This window comes from Vigna unguiculata, chromosome 3, assembly GCF_037176805.1.
Source record: "Vigna unguiculata cultivar grain cowpea cultivar isolate G323 ecotype 2 chromosome 3, ASM3717680v1, whole genome shotgun sequence".
NCBI classification, from domain to species: domain Eukaryota; kingdom Viridiplantae; phylum Streptophyta; class Magnoliopsida; order Fabales; family Fabaceae; genus Vigna; species Vigna unguiculata.
In genome coordinates this window covers 13,403,170-13,422,920 of record NC_140794.1, presented here as the reverse complement: position 1 = coordinate 13,422,920, position 19,751 = coordinate 13,403,170, and the positions used below count along the sequence as shown (strand labels likewise).

Sequence of the window (19,751 nt, the reverse complement as noted above, 5' to 3'; positions counted from 1 at the left end):
TATTATATTGTTATAAAGAGAAATACGATATAAACAAAATACAATCAAATCATAGAAAAATACTTTTGTGCATATATTAATAAAATTTTAATTATTTTTAAATATATAACATTAATATATTTAACTATAATAAACAATTTGATGTAATTAGAATAAGTATTTGATTCGATGATTTGGTTTGGTTGTTTTAACTTTTAAATAACATTGAGAATAAAGTAGATCTACAAAATCTAAAAGTAATCAGTTTCATATTTTATGTTTGTTTGACCGGTTTAAATGTTTTCGATTTGAACACAATGTACTTCTCTATCTTCTTACATTTTAGTGATATATATATTTTTTCCATAAATTTTCATCTTTTTAAATTTTTTATTAAGGCAAGCATTAATACAGTGGACTGAGATTGCGTGTCGTGCGCTTCGTGTAATGAATGCTGCGTTGTAAAAGGCTATTGAATTTGATACGTAATTATTGCATGTCTGATTTCACGCTGTGCATGCAATAGATCGACCTAATTGTCGGTTGACGCTTTATAAATAATAATTACCAAATATAAGTATTAATATAATATGGGGAAAAAATGCCCAGAAATTTTTATACCTTCCACAGACATAGAAAACAACACGTTTATTTATTTTTATACTTTATATTGCGTTTCACAGCATTTCAGAATCAATCATAAACGTACTAGAAAAATAATATAAAATATAAACACCTTTGTGAAAAAAAAAACAAACTCAGATTCTGTTTACGGTCTACTTTTTACCAATTTGCTGTTGTTTATTCTTAGTTTCTAATATATTTTATTTATAAAAATTCATGCAATATAAAAAAAATTATAACTGATTAATAATGTAACACAACAAAAATTTTAAATAATGAATAATTTTAATGATCAATAACTACCAGTAATTATCGTAACCAATTTAAATATTAATATACAAAATTAAAAGTTATTAATTACTAAAATAATTACTATTATGAAAAAAAAATCTTGGTCTTTAAAATTAGTTATCATGATTTTAGTTACCAAAGAAAATTGGTCACTAAAAATTAAATATAAGTTAGGTTTTGGCTATCAAAATGAATTAGTTTATAAATTAGTTTCTAATTAATTAGTGACCAATTTAATCATCAATTATAATTTTTTATTTATAATAATAAATATTTCAGTAACCAATAATTTTTAATTTTGTAAATCGATAAATTGATCATTACAATGACCAACTATTTTTGGTTTCTAAAATTGGTTTATAATTGAGGATTTTCTTGTAATGTAAGACATCCTTAACAATTCTTAATCTAGGTTAACCATCCATGAAATTTAACTAAAAGAAGGATTGTTTCATTTTAAGAATATTTTCTTTAATATGATAAAATATTTATATTTTCTTTAATAAGATCAAATATTTATATTTTGTTTATACAAAATATTTTCTTAAAAAAAAGTCCTGAAATATTAAAATTATTAATATATAGAGATATGGAGAATATTATTAATCATAACAACAAGCTATGTCATGTCTAAGATTGATTTTTAAGAAAAACTTGGTATAAGATAAATTGAATTTTGCTTAAATGGATTTCCTCGTGAGATTGTGACCTTTATATGTAAGAGAAGAAGATGATTTGAATATGTATCTTGTTATGCATTAGAGATAGGTATAATGATCTAAATAAGGTATTTAATTATGCACAACATAATTATAGAAGATTTACTAACCTAATTACATAAAATCAATTAGCTTAATTACATGATATTAATTGTTAATTGGCTTAATTTTAGAAGAATAATTTGGATTCTATCACATCCCGTAGTCTAAGCAGGTGGTTCACGAACGCTTAGACTAGTCCGGAAACTATCAAAAAGAACTCGTGGTGGTAAGGACATGAAGTACTCATGGTGGTAAGGACATGAAGAACTCGTGTCTAACCACGTGCTACCTTACCTTGTCTCGAACAAAGTGAATATCCATCTCAATATGCTTTGTACGTTGATGCTGCACAGGATTAACAAATATATAAATGGCACTAACATTATCATATTGTATCAAATTAGCCCGAGGGAGAGAAAAATGAAGCTTTAGTAGGAGATTGCGAAGCCAACAAGATTCAACAACAATATTTGCAACACCTCAGTATTCTACCTCTATAATATAGTGAGAGAGTATGCTAACGCTTTGAAGACCAAGAGATGAGGTTGTCACTAGGGATGGCAACGGGGCGGGGCGGGCACGAGTTTCGCTATCCCATACCCATCCCCGTAAAATAAATTTATCCTCATCCCCATACCCAAACCCAATGGGTATTAAACTTTTGACCCATCTCCATCCCCACCGGGTAACGGGTATAATCTCGTACCCGTACCCATACCCATACCCATACCCATTTTCTTACTAGTTCAATATCAATTTTAATTAATTTTTATAAAATAATAAAAATTTTATGATAAAAGAAACATAATATTATCAAATATTCAATATTAAAATGATGATTGTTTCTTCGATATCAAATACTTTAAAATAAATTATAATTGATTACATTTTATATAGTAATACCAAATAAAATTTCATGAGAACTAAAACAATTATTAAATTTGCAAATATTAATGAAACATAATTGATAAAATTTAAAAATATCTTTAAAAAAATATAAAAGAAAAACAAATATTCAAATTAAAATATATTTTAAATGTTTGTTTACTTCAATCTTTTAAATTCTAATAAATCTTTTTTTTTATACACTAATAAAAGTTATAATATCATTTGATCAAAATGATACAAAGAACATAATTGATATTTTAAATGTTTGTTTACTTCAATCTTTTAAATTCTAATAAATATCTTTTTTATACACTAATAAAAGTTATAATACATCATTTGATCAAAATGATACAAAGAACAAATAATAATCATAATAAAAGTTTAAAATAAATTATAATTGTTTACATTTTAGATTATAATACCAAATAAAGTATCATGAGAACCAACACATTTATTAAATTTACAAACATTAATGAAACCTAGTTGATAATATTTAAAAATATTTTTAAAAAAATATAAACGAAAAACAGATATTCAAATTAAAATATATTTTAAATGTTTGTTTACTTCAATCTTTTAAATTCTAATAAATCTCTTTTTTATACACTAATAAAAGTTATAATACATCATTTGATCAAAATGATACAAAGAACAAATACTAATCATAATAAAAGATTAAAATAAATTATAATTGTTTACATTTTAGATTATAATACCAAATAAAGTTTCATGAAAACCAACACATTTATTAAATTTACAAACATTAATGAAACCTAGTTGATAATATTTAAAAATATTTTTAAAAAAATATAAACGAAAAACAAATATTTAAATTAAAATATATTTTAAATGTTTGTTAACTTCAATCTTTTAAATTCTAATGAATCTCTTTTTTATACACTACTAAAAGTTATAATACATCATTTGATCAAAATGATACAAAGAACAAATAATAATCATAATAAAAGTTTAAAATAAATTATAATTATTTACATTTTAGATTATAATACCAAATAAAATTTCATGAGAACCAACACATTTATTAAATTTGCAAACATTAATGAAACCTAGTTGATAAAATTTTAAAATATTTTTAAAAAAATATAAAAGGAAACAAATATTCAAATTAAAATATATTTTAAATGTTTGTTTACTTCAATCTTTTAAATTCTAATGAATCTCTTTTTTATACACTAATAAAATTTATAATACATTACTTAATCAAAATGATACAAAGAACAAATAATAATCAAATAATAAAATTTTAACATAGATCTTGTATCTTTTGAACTTCAATTATGTTGGATGGTGATAAAAAAATATTAATGACAATTACATTAAATTTTTATATTGTAGTAAATAAAAGTTATTTATATAATTATAGTGAAAAAATTACAGTATGATTGATAATGAGTTAAAAAATAAAAAATAATTAAATAAAATATATCAAAATAGTATTTTACATAATGAAAATAAACAAAAAATAAAACTATTAAAAAATTAACAAATGTTTACAAACAAATTGAGAGACTATTGAAAGAAATCGCACAAAGGAAAACAAATGTATAATTAAGGATATGATAAGTTGAAAAATATCTTTGAAATCTAAGAAAACTTTTTAAATATCAACATATATATTCAGTAGTTGAGAAATAACAAAAAATGTTTTAGTGAAATAAAAAAGTTATTCAAATGAAACAAAAACTAATAATAAGAATAATAAGTAAATGATTTTTTTTATATTACCTAGTAAACAGAATGTTTGTGTTATTAAATACTTAAATTGAGAGTATTAAACATTTTCATGTGAAAGAAAAATATACATTAAATAAAAATATTAAAAAATAATAGAAATATTCAAATGTGAGACATAAAAAATTTTAATTAACATACATATTTTGAACATAATTACATAAAGATTATGATAAGATGAAAAATATAATTGAAATGCAAATGAGTTTCATGACAAACCAAATAATTAGAATAAATAAAAAATAATATATATATATATGTGGTTATTTAATTAATTAGGAATATTAATTTAAACGGGGACGAGTAATATGGCGGGGATATGTACATCCCCATACCCAATTGAAAAAGTCGGGGATTCCCCATACCCATACCCATACCCAGTCAATGCGGGGATTCCCCGTCAAAACGGGGACGGGTTCGGACAATACCCACGGGGACGAGTTTATTTGCCATCTCTAGTTGTCACTAAGAAACACACAATAACCAGATGTGGAGCGTTTGGTGTCAAGATATCCACCCTAATCAACATCAGTGTAAGAAATAAGTTTCTCAATAGAGGTCAGATAAAGGTGCAAACCATACTGTTAGGTACCTTGAACATACCGCAAAATGAGTTTCAATGCTAGCATGTGCTCGACATAGGTGGCATGCATGTAAAGACAGACCTATTGAACAACATATGAAATGTCATGTCTAGTGAAGGTGAGATATTATAGGGTGTCGGTAAGACTCCGGTACATAGTGGGATCCTATTACGGGATTGACAAGTGTATCAAATCGCACAAGTAATAAAGTGAAAGTCAAAGTATCATTTTCCAAGAGACTTGTTCAACACTTGACAACTCTTGCGATTCGTACTCAATTAGACAACAAATTTCACAAAAACAAAAGTAAAAATCTTTTTATTTTTGTTTTTATAAAACGTATAGTGTTTAACAATATATGATAAAGGCTTCACTGGAATTGTGTTTCATGATTCAATTCAAAGCAAAAACACCAAATAATATACTTCTAATTTCTTCTCTAGCATTTACACCTTTTGTAACAAAACGTAATGTCTTATCGATAAGTCTAAACTTGAATAATAAAAACTCTATGTTTAGAAATTTTTATTATAAGTTCGCTTTAATGATCAAGATTTTGTTGTTATGAATGACTAAATGTTCCACATATATGTCTAGTATGTGAAAAAGTATTATATATGGTATTTTAAACATCAAAACAATCTTACATATTCCATTTGTTTAGAAGAAAACAAAATTAGTACTATTCAATTAAGATTTAAAAAAAGTAATTTAGAATTTAAAATCATATCAATTTCTATAGATTACTTTGTTAATACAATTTTAATGGATTTTGTTTGAACTTTTTTTTGCATATATAATATAAGTCTTTCTTATTGTCATTTAAACCTTTTTATTTTCATTTTGAATTATTACAGCAAATAGTTTGTTTCTCTAATTTGGAATGATTTTCTACGTTTAAATGCAAGAAAATTTTTAAATAATAACCAATTTTAGTTATCAAAAATTTGTTTAGTGACCAATTTTTTAATTAGAGATCAATTTAGAAACTAATTTATTTGGTCGCCAAAACTTTGGTAGCTAATGTTGGTAACCAATTTAGAAACTAATTCATAATAAAAATTATTTCAGTTATCAATTTAGAGACCAATTATAATTTTTTGAAACAATTTTTAGTTACCAATAATTTTTTGTTTATAAATTGATATCTAAATTGATCAATATAATGACTAATTATTTTTAGTCACTAAAATATTGGTCATTATTCAAGAATTTTCTTGTAGTGTATTGTTTTATACAATCAATTAATGAGTTATTAGTAATAGTGGCAGTGTAATATGATTGATCAATAAACAAAAATAAGATTTTCCTTTTTTTACATTTGACTTTGTGTAATATTACTATTTGGGTTATTAGTTTTTTAATCATTTTTCTTTAACAATAGTATTATAATGATTTTTTTAACAATATGATGTAGATTCATTTATGTTAAACAAGTTGATACACTTTTGTTCGTATCTTTCTCAAGTATTCTTTATGTAATAATTTCTTAAAGTTATATATTTTTCTTGACACGATGGTGTTTCTTTTTGCTCAAACATCTTTTGTGGAGATGAAAGGATGAATGAATGACGAAAGCATGTAATTGCATGAGAGGAAGAATGTGTATGGAAGTGGACATGAAAGGAGGTTTCCTAAAGGATAGGAGAGACCAACTCTCAAAAAAGGAGGCTAGAGCAATCGACAATAAGAAGGATTATTCTAAGGAGACTTCGAAACAAGTGAGTACAACCTATGCAAAATAACTTTTGACTCCATGAGTGGACCAAGTGACATTTTCCCATTCATGCTTTCCATATTACAACATGTGCTAAATATAGAGCTTTGCACGTCTTTTCCTATGTGTGATCGATCTAGGGTTTTTCTTGGACCTGAATGAGTCAAGTCTAAGAGAAACTCTAACCAGACTTCTAACCCTAATCTAATTCTACTCTACTCAAGGCTCATATGCCTGAATACAAGGCTTAAAATATCATATGCTAATTTGTACATATTCCACAAGTAAGGATAGACCTATGCTTTTAGTAGTTTAAATTTACTAATCTCAGTTAAGACACATTCTTGCTATATCTTTATGGCCATAACCCAATTAGTTTGTCCCTTAATCAGAAGTCTTTCATTAAGACAAATTTTAAATTATATACAAATAAAACCTTTTACTCATATATATATATATATATATATATATATATATATATATATATATATATATAAGTTAAACATAATAATACTAAAAGGTAAAAACAATTTTCTAAAAGGTTTTTGTTTTATAAAATGATTCATAAGTTAATTATGTTCGTTTTTTTTAATACTTTGACGATGATAAATATTAAATAGGAAAACTACCCCCATTGTCTTTCAATCATAAAATTCTATTCATGTTGTATTCAATTTTGAGTATAAACTATGCTTTGTCATTTCTCATATGTATACAAAATGTGTATTGTTTAATGTTGAGATTTTAGACTTAGTTCATGCTTTAGAATATATTTATTTTTATGTACACTTAAAATATGAGTTTCAACTATTTTTTTCTAGCATAAATCATACATATGTTTTTAGTATTATAACGTTTACCCTATAGGTATTGGATTTGATGGATTGATGATGTGAATACCACCTTAAATTCTCGTAGAGAACTACAATTCCTTACTTTTTTTCTTTGCAACAAAGAGAAAAAAATTAAAAGAAAATAGTTATATAATAAAATTCATTTTTTATTGACGGTATTTCCATGATCTCTATATTTTGAGGGAAAAGTGGTAAGAAAACTATTTAATTATATATTTTTTCTATGAATATATGTTTCTCTTATTTATTATGATATTTTTATGTGTGTAATGTGTTTTTTTATGTTACGATTTGTGTAGGTTGGTTTGAGATAATAATAATAATAATAATAATAATAATAATAATAATAATAATAATAATAATAATAATAATAAGTTGCTTATAAAGATGAAGATGAGAGACTTGCAAAAGGATAACATTGAAAAACATGAAAATGAACTAAAATATATATAACTTGGACTATGGCTGTATATTGAACCTTTTCGAAAGTAATAAAAAATTAATTGTATGATGCTAATGGATCTAAGCCATTGATAAGTATACTGAGGAGAAATTTCATTAAAGAGATACAACACTAATAAGACTGAGTCGAATTCATATAAGAAATTAATACCACTTCCAATAAAAAACTTTAAGGTAATGGATTTATAGGTCTTTTACCTTATATGTTGCTCAAATCTTTCATTTCTACCCAATGTGATACTTAAACTCACACTTGGATTTCCAACGATCTCCCTCTCAAAGGTGAGTCCCAACTATGAGTACCTCTTTCTTACCATCGTTCATCTTAGTGAGACATGCTTACTTGAACCTTTTGTTAGGAACTTTCGATACAAGGACCAAATTGTACTCGTATGAACCAGTCACCAATACTAACCATTGGCTCTGATGCCACTAATAGGTCTTTAGAGAGGGAATTCACTAGGGAGAAACAAGATGAGACTTGAACTCAACCATATAAGAAATTGACACAATTTCCAACCAAAAATCTTAAGGCAATATGTTTATGGGTTTTCCTTCTTGTATGATGCTTAACTTTATCATTTTTACTCAATGTAAGACTTAGACTCACACTTAAATTCTTAACAATGTCCCCCTCAAGGGTGAGTCTATTCTACATTGGTACACTTATCCTCGAGTGTAAGTATTCCCATTCACGATTACCCCTTTCGAATTGTTGTTCATCTTAATCGGACACATTTATTTAAACCTATGTCAGGAACACTTTTCGATACAGGGAACATGCTATACTCGTTTGAGTTGGTTACCAAAATTAACCATCAACTTTGATACCATTGATAGGAATGAGAGAATTAATCAGAGAAATACAACATTAATCAGAGCGAACCCTAACCCACATAAGGAATTGACACAATGTCTTGTAAGTATTGAAACAAGAATTAGCCAAAAAGGAGGGTTGAATTGGTTTTTTGGAAACTTTGGTTTCTTTTAAAAACTTAAAACCCCTTTGTATTGAATCAGATCAACCACAAATTCAAAATGTAATTGCTACTGGGCAGTACACTTTTAATCGACTAAAAACAAGGATAACAAGCTGATTTCATTAAACAATTAATAATGTAGTGTAATTCAACGGATCAAAACTATTAGAACAGTCGATTGAAATACTAGAAAATTCTGCAAAAATACGAATTCAAAGTTTAACTTAGAAACAATATATAAAACTTGGCAAGATTGATTATAGTAAGTGATTCACATAGAGATACAACTTAATATTGTGCCAAATCACTCAAGAACCATGTAAAGATGATGAAAACCAAATTTCTCGAATCTTTATATAAAAAACCAAAGCAAGGAGGAAAAGAATCAAACACAAGTACACACATTTTTATATTGGTTCACTCATAATAGAGCTACATCCAATTTGTCAAGACAACATGAGACTGACTTGCACTATATTAAAAGATTTACACAATCCACAATATTACACTTTTAAAATATACAAAAACACAAAGCAAGACTCTTAAATCCCATGAGAATCTCAACTAGCACAATAAGATCACACTTGCAGACCTGAAAAATCACAAGGCAACACCCAAAAACATGGAAAAGATCATACTTGAATGAATGCTCTCCCAAGCCAACCACACCTCTTTCTCTAAGTTCATAAACCAATCAAAATTGCTCAAAGAAGATCAAAGATCCTTCATCAATAGCTGCACTTCTGTATGATCCAAATAGAATGAGTTTTTCCCAGAATTTAGAATGATTTCGTGCTCAAAATGGCAAGTGTTCCCACTCTCTTTGAAAAACCAAAACTTATAGTCAATTTGTTAACATATTCAATAGGTTGATTTTTTCATTCAATTTGTTGATTTCACTTAACTTAAGTGAAATCAGTTGATTAAGAAAATAATTCAACTGATTGAATATGTAACCGATAAAACTATAGCAGCAAACCATTTAACTTGCTAAAAATCATTCAACAGGTTAAAAGACACCAACTAGATCCTAGACATCTATACAATGCAAAATTGTCTACACTGAGAGCATCAATATTTAAGCTTTGTGTTCTTCATGTAAAACCCAGATTTAGCACACACTTTAAGCTTGATCAACATGTGAATCTCCAAGTCTTCACATCTTCATCAATTTATCATAGTTTCATCACTTCCCAATGCAATGGTTTCATATTTCCTCATCAAATCATTTGTGCTAACATTTCCAACACAAGACCTTAATGTAATGGATCTATGAGTCTTCTACCTTGTATGTTGCTAATTTCTCATTTCTATCTAATGAGGGACTTAGACTTATACTTGGATCTCCAACAAATTTTGTCTGACCCAAATTAATATACTCTTATATGAGTTGAGTGATATGTTTAATAAATAAACTTAAGACTAAATATGAGATAAACTCTTATATTTTGTTAGAAACAAAATTGAAAACTTATTATAATTGGACTTATGTACTTATTTGAAGCCTTATGTTAATTTTTGTAAAGACCGTTATTTCAATTAGCTTCTAATAGAAAGTTACAATTTTTTAATAAAATTATATATATTTTTTAATTTTGACCCGGTTAACACAATTCTTAAAACTTACAACAAAGTACTCATGTTTCAACAATGCTATTTCAAACGTCAATTAAGAATTAGTTTTAAAAAGAAAGAAAAATCAGTAAAAATAAAATTTGGTGAGAAAAAAAAAAAGAAGAAAAAGAAGAAAACAGTTGAAAAAGAAATTGTTGAATGCTGAGAAGAATAGGGATGTGAGGGAAGAAATCGATAGCCACCATAGGAAGAGGTGAGAAAGAGAGAGAGAGCATAGTCTATCGCCAGAAAGGAGGCTGCGACCGAGAGAGCAACTGCACACACTGTACCTCTCACCGGTTCTTCCACTTCTAACTTCTTAGATCGTCTTCTTCCTCGTCAAACGTCTACGGTTCCTCTTTCCTCTTCGGCGATTGTCAGAGCATAAGAGAGCTTGTTTCATGGAACAGGTTGGTAAAGCGCTCTGCGTTTTGAAGCTTTACTTTTAGTTTCAGTTCGTCTTAGAAATACAAAAGTATCCCTGGTTCTTTCTCTCTAATTTGTGTAATTTTTTCAGTACGAGAAGGTTGAGAAGATAGGTGAAGGAACCTACGGCGTCGTTTACAAGGCTCGTGACCGCGTCACCAACGAGACCATCGCATTGAAGAAGATTCGCCTGGAGCAGGAGGATGAGGGGGTTCCCAGCACCGCCATTCGAGAGATTTCTCTCTTGAAAGAAATGCAGCACCGGAACATTGTTAGGTATATATCCGCAATTCATGCGTTTCTCAGGAATGTGGTAGTCGTCGTTTGAGCAATTCATGTGCTGACCAAGAATATTATTTGGCTGTAGATAGAAATTAGGAAATTAGGAAGATTATCGTTCACTGTGAGTCTCGATGTCTCATCATAGTGTTCATTTTATGGTGTTTGATTCTGCACAGAGCACCAATGTTGAATAGTTTAGTTAAGAATTTTAGTTATTACAGATTACAGGTGAGGTAGGAATCTGATTATTTCGTCATGGCTAAACTTGTGTAGGATGATGTTGCTGATGATTTGTGCCTCTAGTAATTGAACTGCATATAGAAAATGATACCATTTCGTGTAATTCATATTCTTCACGGTTTTGGACAAAACCTGTTTTTGGTACTCTAATTCCTTTTGACTAATGTTAATATTTGGTCGACTGGTAAAGCTGTCAGATATATTGTCTGACAAACTGTACAACTGTGAATTGTTCATTTAGGTGACATGCATCAATGATGTATGATCATTTCTGAGTTCGGCTGTTTATGTTGAAAAAAAATAGCTGTACTTAATGTTCCTGTGGTTCAGTGTCCCAGCATATTTGCACTGTACCATAAGATCTACCAAAGACCTGCTTGCTGGCTGTTGTGTATGCCACCAGAATTAGGATTGAGTGGCCCCAGAAAACCCGCAGACTATAGTTTCTTAAATTATTTTGCTTCATTCGTTGTTGTCCTAATATTATTTTTCTCTCTAGTCTTTAGTCATTTCCTTATTATCGATGGCAAATTCTGGTAATAGGTTGCAGGATGTAGTACACAGTGAGAAGCGTTTGTATCTGGTTTTTGAGTACCTTGACTTAGATCTAAAGAAGCACATGGATTCATCACCAGAATTTGCAAAAGATCTACGACAAGTAAAAGTGGGTAACATGTCTTTTCTTTTCTTTATAGATTTTCAATCCTTTTGTAACTGAAGTTATAATTATGAGAGAGACAGTAAAAACTAAATTGTAGCCCTCAAATACCTGGTTCTCTTATCTTCTTTCTTTTCTTGGCATAAATTAAATAGAGCAAATGTAAGAGCCAATGATGATTAAATAACAAGTCCATACATATTATGCATGTCTCATGAATTTGGGATGAATTACCAATTATGTGGATAGCAGTCGGTTGGTACTACTTGTCCATAAAAGTTTCTGTTTTTGAAGACAAGTGATGTGTACAATAAGTTTGGCCCCAGCATTTTGTCTTCGGCTGTTAAGTGCTTTTTAAAACTGAAGGTGCTAAAGTAATCTTAGGAACAATAAGCTACACCTATAGGTCAACTATTCTCCTGTGTTTCAGTTGAGTATCATGTTTATATATTATCTAAAATAGTGATCAGAAAAAAAGCTTTATTTTGTTTGTTCAAGTCATTACAGTTTGACAATAATGGTGTTGAACTGCTTTTTTATTTCATTAGAATTTGTCTCCTTTACTCATAGTCTGCCTACTCAATATTGAATTATACGAGGATGAGCAGATTTGTAATTTTGTATTGATTTTGCTCAGTTTACATTAACTTCCCCTTTTACTTTTTGTACACTTGGTCATCACCAACAATTTCTGCCTTATCACAACCTATTATTAATTGAGTATATTTTATTTTTATTGTGGTTGCACAACAAGATCAGCTAATTTAAATTTTAAATTGATGATTTATGCAGATGTTCCTTTACCAAATTCTCTGTGGGATCGCTTACTGTCATTCACATCGAGTTCTTCATAGAGATTTAAAACCACAGAATTTGTTGATAGATCGCAGCACTAATTCACTGAAGCTGGCAGATTTTGGACTGGCAAGGGCATTTGGAATTCCTGTTAGAACATTTACACATGAGGTTTGTTTGCTATATACTAGAGAAGAAAGTACTTATACAGAATTTTACGATTGAATGTTTTTGAACTCCAATTGTAACTTTTCTTACTAGCCTCTAAGATGCTAAAATGCAACACATCTTGAACACAGGATTGGACCTTCTCCTTCTTCTTGTCCTATATTCATTATTTATTTAGTATTCAATTGGGGAGAAGATGGCAGAGAATTAAATAAGGTGGTTTGGCCTTGTTTGTGAGAAGACTATAGATGCTTGATTGTTGTTGCTTTATTAATATTGTTTGTTAATTTCAACTTTTTTTCCTAGAAATAACTTTTGATAGTTGTTTGAGTAATAAAAAGTGATTTTTCTTCTGTATTTTGCAAGTTAACACAAGGAAATTGCCTCATTGGACTTTGAAAGATTATCGGTCTTTTTGTATTATCTATCCAACTTATAGTCAAAATGTTGCCTTTCTTATAAATTTGAAAACTTATTTTCATGAAACATTTAACATGGTAGCATGAGATTCTCAATATCGGTAGCAAGAGTGGTAGGTCCATTGTTCTTCTTGTTATTTCAGCTACATTGTGTAGTATTTATCTTTTTTAAGTGCAAATATTAAAGTTTTATTACATTGATAGATATATGGGAGTAGATTGTTTTAAAGAATATAAATATTGTGAACAGGAATAATTGTAGATGGACATCAGTACTTGAAATTATCTTATATATTTAGTTATAGTGTTGGCAATTGCTTGTAGGTAGTAACACTGTGGTACAGAGCTCCTGAAATTTTGCTTGGATGCCCTCGTTATTCTACACCAGTTGATATTTGGTCAGTGGGATGCATATTTGCAGAGATGGTAAATCAACGACCTCTCTTCCCTGGGGACTCTGAGATTGATGAATTGTTTAAAATATTCAGGTGAATACCTTCTTTCTATAATTTCTATTGTTCTTTGGAAATCATTATTTTGTACTCGTTAAGTGAATATTGTTGGAAAATCCCAACCTAGCACAACGTGTCAACGTCCTGAATAATTTCTTCATAGCACTTTTAGGAGGAAAAAAAAAAAGAAAAGCTTTCTGTAGAAGCTAAAATTATCTAACGCAAAAGTTAAAAATAAGAATTTAGAGATATTGTATAAAAGCGTTTCTACACATTAACTTGTGAATTAGTTGACTTTAACTTATTAATAGTTTATTTATTGCTGTATTAAGCAATATTAGGCAACACATGTCGTTTGCACCTACAAATCCAAATATATTGGTTAGAGTAAATAATTTTTATTTTCTTTATTTCATTTTAACAACTATAAATCTTTTATCTATATAAAGAGATTTTCAGTTATATATTCATATTCATTCAATACAAAAGAAAAATAATTTATAGTTCTTCTTGATTGGTTCCTTTTTTTTGTACATGGTTACAGCGCTGATTGTGTATGTCACGGAAAGGGCTACCTATGAAGGATTATGACCATTAGGAAGTTGGGTGAAGTGTCACTAAGTAAAGTTTTGTAGGGTGAAGTTCGCTGAAATGCCAATTCTTAACGGTGGTACTGTGATAGTTACTTGGCTGTTGAGATGCCCAATTACTATAACAGGTACTATGAGATGCCTATGTCCCACATTGAGTAGTATGAGACGGTCCATAAGGTATCCAAGCATTTGGTTCCCCTTCTGATAGCTAGCTTTTGAGGGTGGATTTCCCAAGTGGGATCTTATCAATTGGTATCAAAGTTGATGATTTCTTGGCAGCTTGCTTAAGCAAGTGTGATATTGTGAGTGATGGATCTGTAATTTGTGTCCTTGTATTGAAAATCTTCCTAATAGGGTTACCATTGTGGTCCACAGTGCAAGTTAGGGCTACCATTAAAGTATTTGTGGTTAAAAATGCTTTCCTAAAAGGGAACATACCTATATGGAAGGGTTGACTTGAGTAGATTGTTGGCATTCATGAGTGAGTTAAAGTACCATATCATGTAGAAATAGACAAGTTGAGCAACATATAAGTGAGAAAAATTCATACATTGTCTTAAGGTTTTGAATTGAAAGTGGTACCATGTTTCATTTGTGGTCGACTTGTAGCCTATTGCTGAATATCTCTTGTTTCAAGTTATTCTTGGAAAACTGAGAAATCTAAGCACGTGTGAAAATTCAAGTTATGTTTGAACACTTGAGAAGTTTAAGCAGTGACCAAATAGTGTGAAAATCCAAGTTATGCTTGGTCAGTTGAGAAGTCCAAGTAGTACAGTAGTTGTGTGAAAATCCATATTATGCTTGGTTAGTTGTGAAGTTTAAGCAATGTGAAAATCCAAGTTATGCTTGGTCAATTGAGAATTATAAATAGTGACTTAGAAGTATGAAAATCCAAGTTATACTTGATCGATTGAAATATCCTTTGAATTATGCATTTGTGTATTTTTATTTGTGCTTTATTCATTCATCTTTTATCCTGGGAGTGGATGCGAGTCTTTGCAAGAGGGTCTCTATGGTCTTCTATCTTGGCCTTGGAGGTTATATAGCGGAATTCTTGTCTATAAGTAGGATGAGGGGTCACCATACCTTGTTATACTACCCTGATTGACTTCTAATTGATTACATTCTAGTTGAGAATGGATTGTGAGGGTCTTTGATTCGGTCCATGTACTTCTGGATTCCTTGTTATGTGAGTGCTTTGTGCGAACTTTTAAGAACAGTACATTCATTATTTTTTTCTCTGTTCCCACAAAATTGTTCCATACGAGGAGAGGTGTCTAACTTTAGTTTGATTTGGGTTGGTGCAGTTTTGGAAAATATGAACCCAACAATTGAACAATTAAAGATTGGGTTTTATCAGTTTGGTTTGTGTCGGACTTGATTGTGTAAAAAACTGAATATGTTTTGTTGGTTTCATTTATATCATTAGGTTTATTGGATTGACGTTGACCTAATCCATTACACCCTTTGGGAACTGTAGATTTCAGCTTTGAAAGACAATTAAGAATACTATTGGATCCCTCATCTGGGTTTCAGTTAAAAATAATTTTTTGGGATGATTCATAGCTTCATTGGGTCTCTTTCAGGTCGTTGTAGGATAAATTGGGCACAAGCCTCAAGCACCCATGTCAGTCAAGCAAATAAAATAAATAGAAAATTTGCTTTTTATATTATACTTGACGAGGATGAGCCTTGGCACAATGGTAAGGTTGCTTGCATTGTGGGTCACAGGTTCAAATCCTGGAAAGTAAATAGCCTCTCAACTTGTATATTCAATCATCTTTTTTTATATGCTTTTTTGCATATTCAAATAATTAGAGCCTCAGCTATATTATATTTGTTTGTTCTACACTTTTACCCATCGGAGTTTTCGTTGTGTCTGGCCTGGACTATTTTGCATACTTTTGGTCGGACCATCTACAGTCTACCACTACTGCATGAGGGGTGAAGCCCCAATATTGTAAGGTAGGTGATTATTAATCATCTGCCTTAGGTGTGAAATGTTTGTACCTGCTATATCTTCTTTTTTAATCAATGCTTCCTTTAAATTATCAATAATACATGGATTTAAAGTTTATAGTATAGAAACTGTTATATATTGGAATCTATATAATGCAAACAATGCATTCTTTTGCTTCCAAACAGGCATGTAACAAATAAATAAACAAAGCTGCATAATGTATGCTTATATTTTGACACATCGTTCCTTGTATGAAGAATCTTGGGTACTCCAAATGAAGATACGTGGCCTGGAGTGACATCATTGCCTGATTTTAAATCAGCCTTTCCCAAGTGGCAGGCGAAGGTGATTAAATAGATTTCATCACTGCCCAATTTTGTCATCACTAAAAATTGAATTTAGTCTTATTTTGTGCTTTGCAGGACCTGAAAACTGTCGTTCCAAATCTTGAGCCAGCTGGTCTTGATCTTCTTTCTGTAAGTCTAACATCATGTGTATCATTTTTAAATAATAAAATAGTATTTTTTTTAAACCATTATGCTGATAAGATGTGACCATTAGTTATATATTTCGTCATTAGTGAGGTGAAAGGAATATTTTTTTCTGTTGAGAAAGGGCATAAAACAGAAGAAAATGCATTTTGAAGCAGTAATAGTAATCATAAGTGTTAGATGGTAATCTTTCTCACTAGGCTCTAGATGATGAGAACAACCTATAATTGCCCCAACAAATCTGCTTACAAGCTTAGAAACTTTTCAAATTAGTTGGAAGGCCAACCATGCCAAATGGTGATTCGTCTCAAATAAATTTACTGGATTTCATAGATCGTGATTTCATAGATCGTGATACACCAACCAGCTTTACCACCTGTAGGGTGTGATAATTTGGTCACAATTTGTTCATGTCCAGTACTTATATTTAACTTAGTGAAAGGTCCCGTGACATTTAGGCCCCATCTTTATTAATTTTCAATTCATATTTTGAATGAGCTTTTTAATAGATATTAACTAGTATTTTTAGCTTGTGTATTATACTGAAAAAATGCATACCTTTACGTGATTAAATTATAACTGTAGTGAAAATTTATAATAATAAATATTCTGATTAATTTTTTATATAAATAAAATTGAGAATGGGGAGAATGAGAGTCACACTTTTTAATTTTTATTCTAATTGTTAATAGTTTTCATAGATTTGTTGTGGTGCTTACTTGGGTGCATTTATGTTGTCGTATTCCAGCGCATGCTTCACTTGGATCCCAGCAAAAGAATTACTGCCAGGAGCGCTCTTGAGCATGAATACTTCAAAGACATTAAATTTGTCCCCTGATTACTTATCTTCAAGGTTGGGGTGTCTATATTAGTATATGTAGCATTTACGCGTTTTGACTCAGAAATGTGTGCTACCCTTGCTTTTTTTACTTCAATGCTTAGGGACAGAATAATATTTCATTTATTTGTTACTTACATATTTTAGATTCAGCTTGAGTGTGATCTTATTACCTATTACCCATTTCGTGTTTTAGACTCAGTGCACTGCAAACAAGCAAATTTAGTTTGCTTTGTGTTACATTCATACCTAGTGCTGAATGCTGCATGTAAAACAAATATGTACTTCCCTACGCTACACCTCTTTGGGGTACTAAATTTCTATACTCTAGATTTTTGGATTGTAAAATTTAAAAGCATGTTAAGAATTGCACAATATAGAATAACTTTTTAGATCTAAAAATACATATTACACTGCATAATTCAATATTTCAGATTACAAAATTTGCAATATATTTGTCTATATAACCCATCAATGAAGTCAGCCAAATATCCTAGATGACGTTTTTTACTATCAGTGTGATTTTGGGATAGTATACTTTTTATTTAAATATTAACAAAAGTAAAAAGTAACGTTGAACATCACACAACCAAATAACATATGGTTCAAGTGTTCAGTTGCCAATGGATAAATAATTTGCGAACAACTTATAATAATTTATGCGTACATCATCAATCATATATGCTAAAGATACAAACAAGAAGTTAACTAAATATTAAAATAAGTTCTAATACATTTAAATTTTTTATATAAAGAGTTTAATAAGAATTATAAGAATTCACATTCAAAATATTCTACATATTATAAGAATTATTTACATTGTTCTTAGTTAAAAAAAATATTACATTAATTTCATTGCATTTTATTGATTTAATTATTTATGTGATGTAAAAAGTCATAAATCTCACTTGAAACTATTATAAGTGGGACCTAAATGTATGATCGCATGCATTTTAAAATTGTTATAAGTCTTGTCTAAATGTATAATTACATTTCAAAACTATTGTCTATTTTTATTTTTAAAATATTAATCATATTTGTTTTTCATGTCCAAAGTGTAATTCCATGAAGCTTAAATATATATCAATAACTTATAAAGTGTTGTTTAATATTTAAATTTTCCTGCACACTACAATAAAGTATGATTTTTTTTTGGCCAAAAACCTACTCAACAAGTGAAAAGCCCATGATAATATGATGATCACGTCGGTCCAGCAATGACAACGTGATCCACGCTCATTACTTGGATGTAAAGTTCGTTTGCATCAACTAAATGGGAACACATGGTTGCTGCCTTCTTATCGTTGGCGAAACCAACGAAAATGAATAAGAAATATAATAATAATTTTGCATGCGTGGGTCAAGCCCACAAACAGTTGAAATAATAAAGAAATTTAAATATTTTTCGTCGCTCAAGACGATGCAAATGGGAAGAATACAACACATTCTTCTAACTTTTGCGTGGGCTATGCCAACAAACCGTTAAAGTAATTCTCTATGTGTGGGCCAAGCCCACAAATAATTGAAACAAAGATCTGAAAGAGATTTTTTTCGTGGATCTTGTCGAGGCAAACAATTAGAATTTTAATAGTTAGCATCGACTAAGCCTACGCAAATGGTTGCATAATTTGAAATGACCAATTTGTTTCTAGGCACATTCTAGAAGTTGCATCCAATACCCATCCAAACAGATTTCAAGCAATCTAATCAATCCAACAATCCAGCATATGATTTCATTCATTTACAATTGAAATTCCAAACATAAAATTAAGTACATTGTGACTTTAATTAGATCAAATTAAAGTCGCACAAAAATGGAGTCTAAGATCAAATTACAATCAGACAAAAATTGCCAATATTAGCATTATAGTCCCACTAGCATTTCATTCTAAGTTTTCCTAGTTAGCCTATACTACTTAGCCT

General features: G+C 29.4%; 1 protein-coding gene across 1 annotated transcript; it reads left to right on the top strand.

The window, feature by feature from the left end:
- Nucleotides 1-10,653: 10,653 nt before the first annotated feature.
- On the top strand, nucleotides 10,654-18,007 carry LOC114179725 (cell division control protein 2 homolog). The gene is made up of 8 exons (XM_028066150.2): nucleotides 10,654-10,916; nucleotides 11,024-11,208; nucleotides 11,998-12,118; nucleotides 12,905-13,078; nucleotides 13,819-13,982; nucleotides 16,757-16,844; nucleotides 16,922-16,975; nucleotides 17,739-18,007. Exons 1-8 carry the CDS (start codon nucleotides 10,908-10,910, stop codon nucleotides 17,826-17,828), a joined length of 885 nt encoding a protein of 294 aa, XP_027921951.1. The 5' UTR covers nucleotides 10,654-10,907; the 3' UTR covers nucleotides 17,829-18,007.
- Nucleotides 18,008-19,751: the final 1,744 nt, after the last annotated feature.